The sequence below is a fragment of the Atractosteus spatula genome, chromosome 1 (genome assembly GCF_055471065.1).
Source record: "Atractosteus spatula isolate fAtrSpa1 chromosome 1, fAtrSpa1.hap1, whole genome shotgun sequence".
In the NCBI taxonomy this organism is placed as follows: domain Eukaryota; kingdom Metazoa; phylum Chordata; class Actinopteri; order Semionotiformes; family Lepisosteidae; genus Atractosteus; species Atractosteus spatula.
The window spans coordinates 5,063,862-5,077,341 of NC_142706.1; the positions used below are offsets into that span (position 1 = coordinate 5,063,862).

General features: G+C 37.7%; 1 protein-coding gene across 1 annotated transcript; it reads left to right on the plus strand.

The window, feature by feature from the left end:
* Positions 1-2,097: 2,097 nt before the first annotated feature.
* On the plus strand, positions 2,098-12,605 carry aga (aspartylglucosaminidase). Its single transcript, XM_088916906.1, has 9 exons — positions 2,098-2,641; positions 3,934-4,087; positions 5,409-5,521; positions 6,511-6,623; positions 8,082-8,190; positions 9,312-9,387; positions 10,372-10,479; positions 11,202-11,335; positions 11,578-12,605. Exons 1-9 carry the CDS (start codon positions 2,527-2,529, stop codon positions 11,676-11,678), a joined length of 1,023 nt encoding a protein of 340 aa, XP_088773032.1. The 5' UTR covers positions 2,098-2,526; the 3' UTR covers positions 11,679-12,605.
* Positions 12,606-13,480: the final 875 nt, after the last annotated feature.

A 13,480-nucleotide genomic window follows, 5' to 3' on the forward strand; every position in this document is an offset into this window, starting at 1 on the left:
CAATGAACTCATTAACTCCTCCAACTCCAATTTATACCAAACTTCCCATACATACTGTGGAAAAGGTACTGTATTTTTTTAATGGAAAGCAAGTATGAAACTCACCCCTTCTTTAGAATTTGAAATGATGATTGTAAACACTTATACTGTATACTGTACACTTGCTATCACCGAATTTTCTCATTCCACTATTAGATGAAAGCCATTCCACTTCAAGGCCATTCCGCATGTTACAAACTGCTCCTTCGTGTTTCCAAAGTGTCCAGAATCATCTGCTCGTCTTCCTATCTCCATCATGCCCAGTTTTCTGATCCTTGGGAACAGCACCACTACTTCTTTAATTAGTTGGTAATGTGTAATAATCTTTGCTCTGCAATGTAACAGATTCTCATTCTTGAATCCATTAATTTATTTTCTTACCATGTTAATCTGAGCACACTGTACTGTACAGTATGTCTTTCTTTCTCTTGCTTACAGCTTTAATGAATATGTTTGAAAGACCGGTTTACATGTGGGTGTACAGTAACTCACCCACGGTGTCTAGATTCGGGATGGAAGTGGATGAAAATAACAAGGATCAGACTCTTAATGACTGACTGTACTACTGATGTACTAATGTGATCTTCCAATATCGGCCATATCTGCCTTCCTATTAGTTAATAGTCGCAGACAACATTCTAAACACCTCCCAACCTGACCACAGATTTCAGCAGTCACCTGTGGGTCCTCATTGTTTACTGATTTGTTTTGTTTAAATTGTACAGAACATTAAATGGCTAAATTGTAAACCATACTAGTATAACAATCCAACAAAAAAAGTAAGATTTTTTTTATTTACTCAGAACTCTTTTACGGATTATAATACATTGTTTCCAGCGAGCAGCCGCATTTTTTATTTAAATAAATAACACGTACAATACAGAAAAAAATCTCTTTAGGGATAGAAAATACTGCATTGCGTGTGCAAAGACAGCATAGAAACAGAGACTTGGAACAGATAGTGTAAATCTGTTTGTACTGTATATTAAACAAATACTTTTAAGTCAGTGGCTTAAACCTATTTTATTTTTTATTTTTTTACCAATGTTTATAGTGGAAAGCTTTAGATTTAAGTTTATGGTATTATTTTAAATGTGCATGAACGCTCATTTTATAATGTAATGTACTGTACTCGGGTTCTAGGGCTTGTGCCTTCGACGCTCCCAAACCCGGTTTGTCCCTCCACCCCTTTGCCGCGAACCGGCGTCTTGCTGGCTGAGATCCCTGTTATGCTGTACGTAGGGGCGTGTTCGTCACACTGTTATGCGCAGAGGCGTATTCGTTGTAATAATCATTTAGGCGCTTACCTGTAGTTAATCACTGGGGGGAGATGCAGTATACTGTACAGTATATTTTGTGTGGACTTGTGTACCACTGCAAGATTTAACTTGCGATGTACAGTATGTACTCGAGCTGTGTCGGCTATGTTTGAGATATCGCTGTATGTGTGAAATAAGAGATTTACTAGCAAAATACACTGCTTGCGTACAGACCATGAGAAGATCACTGGGAGCCAGTGTCGGCTGGTGTATCGGATCAGTAAAAGGATACAGAATTACCGTGTATCCCTAATAATTACCGTGTAATTAATGCCACGTTATCAGGCTGTCCTATAGGATTTAAGTTTAAATTAACTGTTCTACATACAAGTGATAATTATTTCAAAATAAAGTTTGTCGGACATGTACAGTACAACATCCTGGATATTTCAGCAAATTTGATTTAATCTCTCATGACTTTTTTAAAGTAATACATAAACTCAAAATGCTACAAACGTTGTGTGTACTAAATACAGCAAGTGAGGTACACCAAAGGAGAGCAATTTTACGTACAATAATAAGGTTCAGGAAGAAAGAATGTGCTTTTCTCATTTTAATAAAACGTTCAAATTAAGGGTTCATTGTTTACACACTATAATAAACAGTCGATGTATAGATGCATAACACCTATTTTTTTGCTATTTATAATAGGATTCAGAGAAACTAATATTTTATCTCTCATATGAAAACCGATTACATTGCCAGTGTTTTAAAAACACTATTTGTCTCAAAGCACTTTCCTTACAAGCACGTGATGCGCTCGGCACTGCGAAAGTCACGAGAAAGTTGCTACATTAAGGAAGAATGGTAAAAAAAAGAAGGAATGTTGCAGCTGACCTACAGTAAAGTAGAAACTACTGCATTAGTGTCTGCTTACGAATTTCATTTTATTATTCAGTTGAATTAATTTGCCTGTTTTATACAGTATTTCAGCACTCGTCGTCTCAGGAATCGCAAGTGACTGCATGTGTGCATAGAGCTCTACTGTGTGTTGAACAGATCTGGTCCTGTACTGTAGATGTTCTGAGTAAAAGTCAAAAGAAATCGGCAACTACTGTAAAGTATCCTCAGCTGCGGACAGGTTAGTTTTATTAGCTGACGTCTCTACTGTAGGTGTTTTAAAAGGCAGCTCGACCAGAGAGCTTTTATTGTTTTAGAATCGTCTTTTATGAAAATGAGTCGAATCTTTCAGATAGGTATTTTCTTCTTCCTGGTGAGTGTTAGCCACGCTGTATTACCCTTGGTCATTAACACTTGGTCCTTCAAGCCAGCTACAGAAAAAGGTAAATACCATGTTTACAGTATGTGTGACTTGGATGAGTTTTTCCTGTTTATAATAACTGTAACGCATTTGTTTCCGTGGTGCTCATAAAACGTAATAAATAGTTAGTGAATGTTCGTTGCTACAGTACCTGTATGTGCTAGACATTTAACGCTTTAGAAGTCATACTGTATGTTGCTCCATACGTTTATTTATATGATCTTGAAAGCACGAATTATACATGCAGTAAGACTGGCACATAAATCTGCGTGTACTCTTGGTTGCTTTCTCTCAGACAAGCCATGTGGAAGATTTATGAAGAGCTCCTGGAATAAATGTAGCAACACTGTTGTCAACAGCATGGAGCATCAGCGTTCTGTTCACTTGGCATTTTCACTACTCGCAAATATGTCCTCTGTTGCTTTGATGCTCTTCCTCTCCCTCTGAACCTCGGTGTTTTCTATAATTATCCGGCTGTTAACACTCAAGCTGTTTGAACAAAAGGAACGGTAGCAGCAGGGGTTTTATTTATTTTTTTTAGGATGGCACCAAAAGAATTACCTGCCAAATGGTGCAGTTAAACACATTTTCTGTTTTCTTGGATAGTCCCTGTTTGCCCCCGCAAAACCTCATTATCCAAATTAAATTGAAATCGAAGCCCCTCAGATTATTTTGATTACCTTAGCCAAAAATGTGTGTCCTTAATATCTGTCGGCCGTTTCAGGAATTCAAACGGTAGGTAACAAGAAATTCGTACTATTGGATCAAATTTTTGAAACCCTATAGAGCGTTTTCCATAAAATATCTGAAAAGGGGTATCATGATTACGGGAGTCTTGGGTTAAAAATCCAGCTTGGGCATTTTTTCCCTGTTTGTGTAGGTTTTAATTGGGTCCTCTGGTTTCCTATTCTCTTCTAGAGATGGGGACTTTTTTTTTGTGGCAAGTCTAAATTGTCCCTCTCAAGGTTTTTCATATGTGGAATGTTTCTGCCAACATACTGTACAGTAGCCCAGTATACCCACAGTGTTGAAACAGGTTTGGCATTAAAATAAGCAGAGCTTTGTGCTAGCTTATTAGGGATGTCCATCTTGTGACACTTATAGTGTTTTCTGAACTTTTTGGTTAGAGATTTTTCTGAAAGGGGTCTATTTGTAATGCGGGGGGGGGGGTCCTTATTTAGACGGAGAAGCAAATCTTTGTCTCTCAAGGCTCCTTACTTGGATCCATTAACATATCTTTGTCGCTCCAGTGGCGAGGACTGTTTTGTACCTGGTGGTGCGCTGTTTAATTGTCCCCCCCCCTTCTTGTTGAAGCGTGGAGCATCCTGCGGTCCGGCGGCTCGTCGGTAGACGCCGTGGTAAAGGGCTGTGGGGAGTGTGAGATCTACCAGTGCGATGGCAGCGTAGGTTATGGAGGGAACCCCGATGAGACGGGAGAAACGACCTTGGATGCGATGATCATGAACGGGTGAGCGCTCCTCCGTGCGGTTCCTGATGCTGTTCGATTTGAAAGTGGGTGATCTGGAAGAGCTCAAGTCATCGTCCTGTGGTCTTGGTGTTAATAGGACGGGAGAGATTGATGAGACTTCCACTGCACAGCAGTTGACTTATTTCAGTTTATTGCACAAGCCCATGTGAGGTGATTTTAGACTTTTTGATGTTGCACTTAGACCCACTATGGTTCCCAGTATAAATTGCTAACATTTATTAAAGAAAGTAACAGGAGTGAGAAACAAGCTTACAACCTCTGTGTTTTACCCTGTCACTGTCCTAAATGCGAGGTTGCTCCCTGAGTCTCTTGAACACGCACTGCAGTCCTGGGGTAGATTTTTTTTTTTAATGGTTGCCGTCATTTAAATGTAATATTGAGGCAATCATTATCATAACAGACCGAGGATGCACTGTACATGGCACACAGTTGTCAAATCCACCTTCAAACATTCTTCCAGTTTGAGGTCGAAGGGGAGCCAGACCCTATCCTTGTAAGCAGTGGGTCCAAAGCAGGGATGCTTAAAGTCATTAGTTTATTTTTTTTTAAATTAAGCTTAGGGACTTATAAATACCATTAACTAAATTGGATTTAGTGAAGACTGGGCAACTGATAATTACCTTTTAAAAGGAAAGACTGCTGAAAAAGCTGCCAAAGGACAAAACCCTATGGAAATTTCAAGCTTGTAACCTTCTTTTGAACACATTTCTATGAACATAAAGCTGAATGAATTTAGTATCGCGTTTAACTAATCCAGGTTCTGTAATTTTTAAAATTGATGTGAAAATGATTTAAAAGAAATGATTTAAATGAAAATGAGATTCTCTGTTTTTTGTTGGTTTTGTTTTTCTCTGAAAACATGTTTGGCACAGATTTAAAAAAAAAAGGGTGTTGGTGGTGGTGGGTCAATTTCACGGATTTTCATGTCTTTTTTTCCAACGTTCTGGAGTCCTTTAATTATTTTTGAGTCTTTTAAATATTTATATATTTACAGAGGTCTGCATGTCCCTCACATCTTATCCCCAAGGGTTTAGGGGCTGTAATCTAGTGTAACATCAGGGGATAGGCTTGATGTTGGGCTTTGTTTGTGGTAAAAGTACAGTTGAACCCAATCAATGTGTAATTGCAGATCTTTTTGCCATTTGGCTATGTAACAGATGATAGTCGTGGTCAACGATATTCATCGTAGCACTCTTTAAATAAGAGAAAGCAGTCTTAAAATAACCTCCTCGGTCTGTGATAATGTGGAGGGTGAGTGGGCTATTTTGTCTTTCTGTATTTCTTACTGTACATGTTGCAGGGATACTATGGAAGTTGGAGCTGTAGGAGACCTGAGACGAATCAGGAACGCCATTGGTGTGGCACGGGCTGTGATGGAGCACACATGGCACACTTTCCTAGTGGGAGAATCAGGTACTGTCACGTGTCCCTCGTGTTTAAAATTGCAAGTGCTCTAGAAAATCAAGTACACAGTACAGTTTTATTTATTTTTGTCCCAAAGCGAGTTCCAATACATTTCAGCAGAATGTATTTAAAATGCTATTGCAGTTTTTGTTTTTACATAAGTATGTACCCTTCAGGTCACATCAATAGAATGGAGTTGTAGTATTTTATAAATTGGAGAAATTGTTTATCGCAAAAGATAAGAAACTGAAAGCTGTGACATGTCCAATAATGTGAGCACCAGAAATGTCAATTTTTAAAAAAAATACTTTACAGGAATATATATATATATTTTTAATGGTGAGAGATAGACAAGTAGTGCTGAGATCTAAGGTACATGAGATGTTTTGCTTGCAAACTAAAAGAATCAAGTATGCCAAAAGAAAATCTTTCCTTGGATACTTGTGGGGGAGGGGGGGAGTCAAAAGGCTGAATTGCTGCCACTTTGTCACGCATGTCTGAGTCAGTGTGTTTGCTCTCTGACTAATGTGTAAGTGGTTGGATCTTGTTAAGAACACCAGATGATCCAAATTTTGCTGTTTACCCAAGACTTAAAAACAACAACAAAAAAATATATCCTTGGAGGACTTCTGAATATAAATTTCAAAGATTACTGTCGTTCAGAATTAAAGAAGCAACACTGGCTTTAACCCTATATAAACTGAGCATTTTATTGCTTTTGAAGCGGCAAATGGAACGCTAGTAGCATAAAAGTTGTTTGCAGGGCTTGTCTCTATACAGTTGCCTAGAGTGAAGTGCATTCTTGAAATCTGTGAAATACTGCAAACCATGTGTTATTGCAGATGGGGGGACTAGTAATTTTAGTGTTGTGAAATACAAATGAAAGCTTAACTGTTATGATTTCTAGAATTTCTCTCTTTTAAAAATCAGTTTTTGGAAATTCATGCAATGTTGTGGCTTTGCAAGGACTAAACGGTTGTTCCCTTTTTTGCTTGAAGCATCCATATTTGCAGAAAATATGGGATTTACTGCTGGAGACTTGACAACCAATGAGTCGTTCTCAATTCATAGACAGTGGCTGAATGAAAACTGTCAACCCAATTATCGAAAGGTACCTGATTTTCTTTTTATTTCTATTATAAAGAAAGCAACAATAGCACTGAATGTTTTATGCCCTGAGGTGTAGCTGTTTATGATGTACTACCTGTCTGGGGGGGGGGGGGGGAATCTGTTCTTCCTACTTTCATTGTTCAAAAGTGTTTTATTGATTAACAAAGCAGGAGTAATTCCAGATCAAATGCATGTATTCACGCATTTCATCATTGTCCTTTAGCATCTCCTTATTTCCAAAAAATACCTCATTGACATCATAATAAAGGAAGCCCCTAGTAAATAGGTAGGTAGATTAAATTCATGTGATTAGTAGTTTTTTTTTGCTGATGTTCTCTAATTTAATTTGTCAGGATTAGAGACATTTACAAGAGACCACTAGTTACATTTTTAGATGCTAACAAGGAGAAGCCAGTGGGTTAGTATTTCATCATTAAACACTTAATTTACTATATATTTATGTATATGGCACAGCACCATCGCCATAAACTGAAATGGAAAAGTATTAACGGAGTGTTCTTTTCTAAACAAACCCTTCTGTTTTGATTTGACATTTTGAAACATCCTGTTCGGTTTCAGAGTCTCACTTTGAGTTGGTTTTCTTCGCGTTTAATGCATTTTCAGACTCAAATTTTAAATTTGAATTTATTTCAGACTTAAGATGCAAATTGAAACATAAGTGTGTTGGATGAGAAAATCAGGAAATACAGGAAATTTGACTTTTTTTTGTTGTAATAGAAAAATTGTACTGCAAAAGCCCCCACTTAGCAGTGGTGTTCTAAATCCTGCTGTGAAAATGGCCTTTTTTTTGTCAAAGCTTGTTAGTTTGTCCTTTCTTTATTAGACTTTGATTTGATTTAGGTACTGTATGTACAGTTTCAGTGGGGAAATATACAGTATAGGTGGTGTCTTCTTAATGCTGCATCCATGGTGTGTACTTTTCAGAGAACTTGCTGAAGGATATTACCCTAATCCTTACCCAAAATTATGCATAATGTACTAAAGTTGGCATGAATAATTAATTGTGGGTTATATGAGAAGGACGGCTCTTGATCCCAACATGCTGTTCGACTTGGCTTGATCAAAGCCCACTGGAGATATGACGTGAAACCTCATACTGATATCTTATATAAAATATTTATTGAGCTGAGTGTACCCACCAAAGAAGTACTGTAGATTAAAGCTGCTAGGTTGTGGTCCAGTTTGATCAAAACAGGCAACAAAGCATGTTTTATTCTCCATAGAACAGATGAAGGGGTAGACCTAAATATTTTGGGGGGGGTGGGAAATGTGGTGTCAAGGACAGTGAAATAAAAAGTTACTTTTTTTAGATCGGTTTTATTTTGTAAGACGAGCATAAAATTCTGAAATGGCAAATGTTTCTTTGCTTTGTTTTTTTTTTGTTCCTCATCTTTACATGCGTTTACAATGTCTTTTTTCACTTTTTTTCAAAAAACAGAATGTTTCACCACCTGCTTCAAAATCATGTGGCCCATACAAACCCAGTGCCAGGTTTCAGGACGAAAGGAAAGACAGGCATATTGATATCCATATACATGACACTATTGGTACAGTGCCTGTTTTCTATTTATCTGTAAGCACCTTTAAAAGCTTGGCTGTTTTAAGAAGGAAATATTGGTAAGGGTTATCTTTTGAAGGCTGAATTATGAACAGGATGCAGAGCAGCATGAAATCTGAATAGTAAAAATTTAAGATGGCTTTCTTTTCACCACTTAAAACCACAGAGGTGGTTGCACTTCAGTTCACAAATATTGTAAAGAACTGTGGGATAATTTTCTGAATGGCTACAAAATATGCATTTCATATTAGAAATTGATATCCTCAAAAGGGTGATTCATTATCAAATAACTGTTTCTTTTTACAAAGTAACATTAAATAAGATTTTTTTGGAGTATTTTATCCTATAGAAATCTAGAACAATGCTGTAATGCTTCAATTGCCAAAAACTTTCAAATTGAAAGAACCAAGAACTAAATGAGCTTCTGTGGTTTGTAATTAAATTGCCTGAAAACTATAAACTTCTTAAAATATTGCTTATGAAACTTTTATGGTTGTGATGGTAAACAATCTTTTTTTGTTGTTTTCTGCTGTGTCGAGCAGAAACAGGATTAGCATCTAGTTGTCACCATCTTGACTGAGAATACATTCTTCTTAAATGGTTATGAATAATAAATGGTTATTTCATTTTCCGAATACTGTTGTCTGAGGCTTGGCATTTACGGTGCTTTTGTGATTTAAAAATTAGTTTCTGAGAACTGGGATATTTGATTAAATTCCAGCTGTTTCTAATTTTCTTGTAACTAAGAAATAAGTTACAGTATATGCAACTGCTTTTTAAAAGTATTGGGACAAATTTGTTTTCCCATTGGAGTGTTAAATTGTGTTAACAGAATAAAAATCCTTTTTGTAATTCTGATCTTTCTTTATAAAGAATGGTATCTTGCTCCCAGCCTAGTTTAAAAGGCTCACTTTTTGGTAAGCTGCTTAAAAAGAGAAAGTAAAATTTGCCATTAGACATCATTTGGGACAGATTTGCATTGGCGTCGCACAGAGTGACAAGAAGCGGAGAGCTGTTAAAAAGGTCTGCAGCTGTGTACTGTACATGTGCTTATACAGTAGCTATTCAGAAAGTCATGGCTCACCATTTTCTTTATTTCCATTCCTTTAGGGATGATTGTGATCAATCAGAAAGGACATGTTGCTGCTGGGACATCAACTAATGGAGCAAAGCACAAGGTCCCAGGGTTTGTATTAAACTACTGTGTATCAATTAGTAAAGGATTATGCTGTGAGTGTTCTGCTCCAGCAGATTGAAATAAGTGTCAGGGTAGTTGTGTCCTTGCTGTATAATATTGAATTTTATTAAGCAGAGAGTGAGAATTAAAATTACTTTTTATTTAACTTTGTGTTCCATGCTACAGGTTACCTTTTGTGTCCAGTTAGCTGAGTGAGCCCACTCCTTAAATGTGGTTGAAAGAACAATAACTATTTCATAAAGGATCATTTCAATTGGCAACCACTGTGACCAGTGCTGATGCTAATGAACCAGATCATTTTATTGAGCTAACTTTGCCATTTTTAATGTTCCTCAACACAAACATATTAGTTATGATAGCTGCATGTGCTAATCTACCTAGTTCACCATTCTGTTTTAATTTAAACTGTATTCAATGTCCATTAATATTTCTAAATGGGCAACTCCATACTAAAGGTTTCCCATACTCTAGTCTCTTTTGTATTTCAAATTTGAGAATCCAAATGTGACGCATACGGTCTGTAATTTTTTCTTTACAGGAAACTTGTGTGGGACATTTATTATTCAAATTGAAGTCTAGTCTGTGAAAGCTGTATTGGATGTAGCTATTAGAAAATGGTGTGCTGAAAAATGGCTTGTTTTATGCAATATGATAGACGTTTCTACTCTGGATTATTGTGAGCTCACAGTGGTTGGGTACTAAAGTTTGGAAATATTATGTTTGAAAGCTGGTATTGGCATTTTGAAAGCCTGCAGTTATCTTGCTTATGGTAAATAGTCATTTTCAAGGCTTTCTTGTTCAAGTTGTATGAAGTCTAATGCCTATGGGGAGGGGGGGCGTTTCATGGGTGAAGTGAAGCACACTCTTCAGTCCTTTTTTTTTCTTGTATACTCCCCATCCCTTGCTTCCAGATTTCAACTTTCCTTGGTGCGTTATTTCTGAATGTAGCTCTGTTTTGTTCTGGTGCCACAGCCGAGTCGGGGACTCGCCGATCGCTGGAGCCGGGGCCTACGCTGACAGCGCAGTGGGGGGAGCCGCAGCTACTGGAAATGGGGATATTATGATGCGATTCCTTCCAAGGTTCTCGGACTTGTAAAAGACTTTGATAAGACCGCGTTAAGCAGATTTTTCAGCTTGAATGACCCGACATGGCAGAAGGTGCTCAAAAAGCAGAAAGGGCGTACTTGTCAGCTGGAAGTTTACTGAAGTATTTCCTTGCAGTGTGGAGGAGGATCTGCTAATTCTACAGCCTCTTGCACATATCGAATATTCAATTTCTTCATCTCCAGTATGGGGGACTTGGTTTTACTAAGCCTTTAACCGGCAACCATAACCCTTGGGTATCTAGAAAGTTTTAAAACTTCTTTGATGAATTAAACCCATGTGCAGTAACACACAACCAGGCTTGCCAGTTTCAACATCTCAAATACATACACGAATTGGCCAATAGCACATTGTGTTGCAAATGTCTAGGTATATAATATGATTGGATCTTTTTGATTTATAATAAATGGTAAACTTGCTTTTGTGAGCTCCCCAATAAGCTATTGTGTACAAAATTTCAATTTTGAATACCAAAAATATCTGGTAGTAATGTTTTTTTTTGTTTTTTTGTGTGTAGTTCTGTTGGAATCCAGAACTGAAACAAAAGTTTACTAGCACAATGGCCCTCCACAATTTGGGCTAGACAGTCCTGCTGAATATGCCAAGGAAAATATTACTCGATGCCTTTGTTATAAAATGTAAAAATTAGAAACACTACTTTCTAAATATGGATTTTTGTTTTCTTCTGTGAATTTAAGTTTCTTTGCTGTGGAATTAATGAGGAAAGGAATGAATCCAGCCGCCGCATGTGAAACTGCGATTGCTAGAATTAAAGAGCACGTTCCTTGCTTCTTCGGTGCATTGATTTGTGCAAATGCAACAGGAGGATATGGTGGGTATCTGTGGGGGACAATATTTAACTGTTTCAGGTTGTGGGGGACAATATTCCTGTAAATTTCCAATGCCAATTTATCCTGGGTTCTGTTGTAAACTATTTTTGTTGCCATCTGATTTCTAAATGGGGACAACTGTGTCTCTCTCTTCTCCCCCCCCTCAAAATGCAAATGATAAATGTATTGAAAAGCTCTCATGTAATGTTTGGTATACATTTACTGTTATTTTTTTTGCTTGCAGGTGCAGCATGCAATAAAGTTCAAGGATTTTCTCAATTTCCTTTCATGATCTACAACTCCGAGCTAAATTCGGCAGTTCAGAAAGTGGTGGATTGCATTTAAATTTCAGATGTTAATGGAACATTTCTTTATGATGTGAATGTCCCTGATCATTGCTGTTGGATAATAGATTTTTCCTTGCATTTGTGTTGTGATCAAATTTATTTTATTGGAAGATGGGGGGGGGGAAACAAACACTTTATATACAAGAGCTCATCCATAAATACTGTACATGAAATCGATCAAGTAATACTAATGCTGTTAACTGGAAAATTAACTAACACAAGGAGATCAGATCACCTGCTTCCAACATGTGAATTGGCACCATTTTCATTGAGCAGTTGACAACTCAACCTGAGCTCTGTTCACAAACCCACTTAGTCAGCAATGAATTGTAACCATAAAGGGCTCAATCAAGAGTTTAAGGTTGGTATTCTTTACAGCTGTGAAGTCCACCAATACGTTTGCATGGTGTTCCATTAAAACCACCTGGTGTGACATTAACCAGAAATAAACGGGGATCAGGTTCCCCTCAGACTTGGAATATTCCATGCTCTCCATCAGGGAATTACAATTAAAATTAGTGAAACATGGCATGGTTTCACTAAGAGATCAGCTGTAAGGATGAATGTACAGTATTCGTATACCTAAGAGACTTTGTCAATACGAATGAGAGGCAATGTAACCTTTTCAGCAGCACAGTTGGGAGCAGTTGATTTACTCCAGGCCATTTTTCACCTGTGTTTTGGAAGTGTTAAAAGAAATAGCGAGAGGGCATGCATTGATGTTGATTGGGGAAGTATATCTGTATTTAATATTGTTCCAATGTCCTGTGCATAAGGCTTCTTTTGGGTTTTTCTTTTTTCTATTTTTAGCAAATCAATGTTTGACGCTAATGAAAAGTGCTGGAATCCTCCATTTGTGGATTGTGATTTAAATAAGGTTTCTTTCAGTGTAACTAAACTTTATTAAACAGGGTTTATGCCACCTGTGTGCTGTCTCTGTGGAGTTTGTATGTTCTCCCCACATTTGCTTTAGTTTCCTCTCACAGTTCAAAGACATACTGCCTGGGATTTGAAGAGCATTCCTTGGAATTGAAAACACTTCTCTTAACTGCTGTGCTAAACTGACATACTTGTACAGTAGGTTAATTGGCTGCTGGGAAAATTGGCCCTTGTGTGTGTTTGTATCTGAGTGCCCAATGATGGTCTAGGGTCCTGTCCAAGGTGTGTCCTGCCTTCTGCCTACTGCTGGCTGGGATAGGCTCAGGCTGCCCTGGATAAAAAGGGTTAGAAAATGGATGGATCGATTTGCTAGTGCCAGTCATGGTCTGTAGACTGGAAAAAAAATTTCAGTCAGGATACATTATGTGATGACAAAGAACAGCAACAGCGCCTTAATGGTCACCTCTGGCCTCCAGTAACTGTGACAGCTGCCCTTGCCAGAACAGCAGTGAACTGCAAACCTTGGTCAGAGACTGCACCACCTTCCCTGTCAGGCCAAGACGGGAGAGAGGAGGTGAACCTGAACATTCTGGCCTTGACATCCGCTGGCTGTTGTCATCAGCTGTTGAATGATTAATGAGTACTCCGCAGATAATGAGATTATGCATGTAGGAAGTGAAATGAGTTGTGAATATATTAAATGAGCGTGTGATATCAGGTAGGTTTAAGCGAGTTCCCAGCCTAAACCACTAACTTTGCTAGATATTTAAGAATGCAGATGTTTAAAATTGAGTCACATCCAGACACCAGTAAAATTATATAGTAGTAACTTTCACATAGTTGATCATTTTAATTATGTAGCTTAATGGTTGTTTTAATTAAGACATGCATTGCTATATAATATGATGAATGTGTATATTT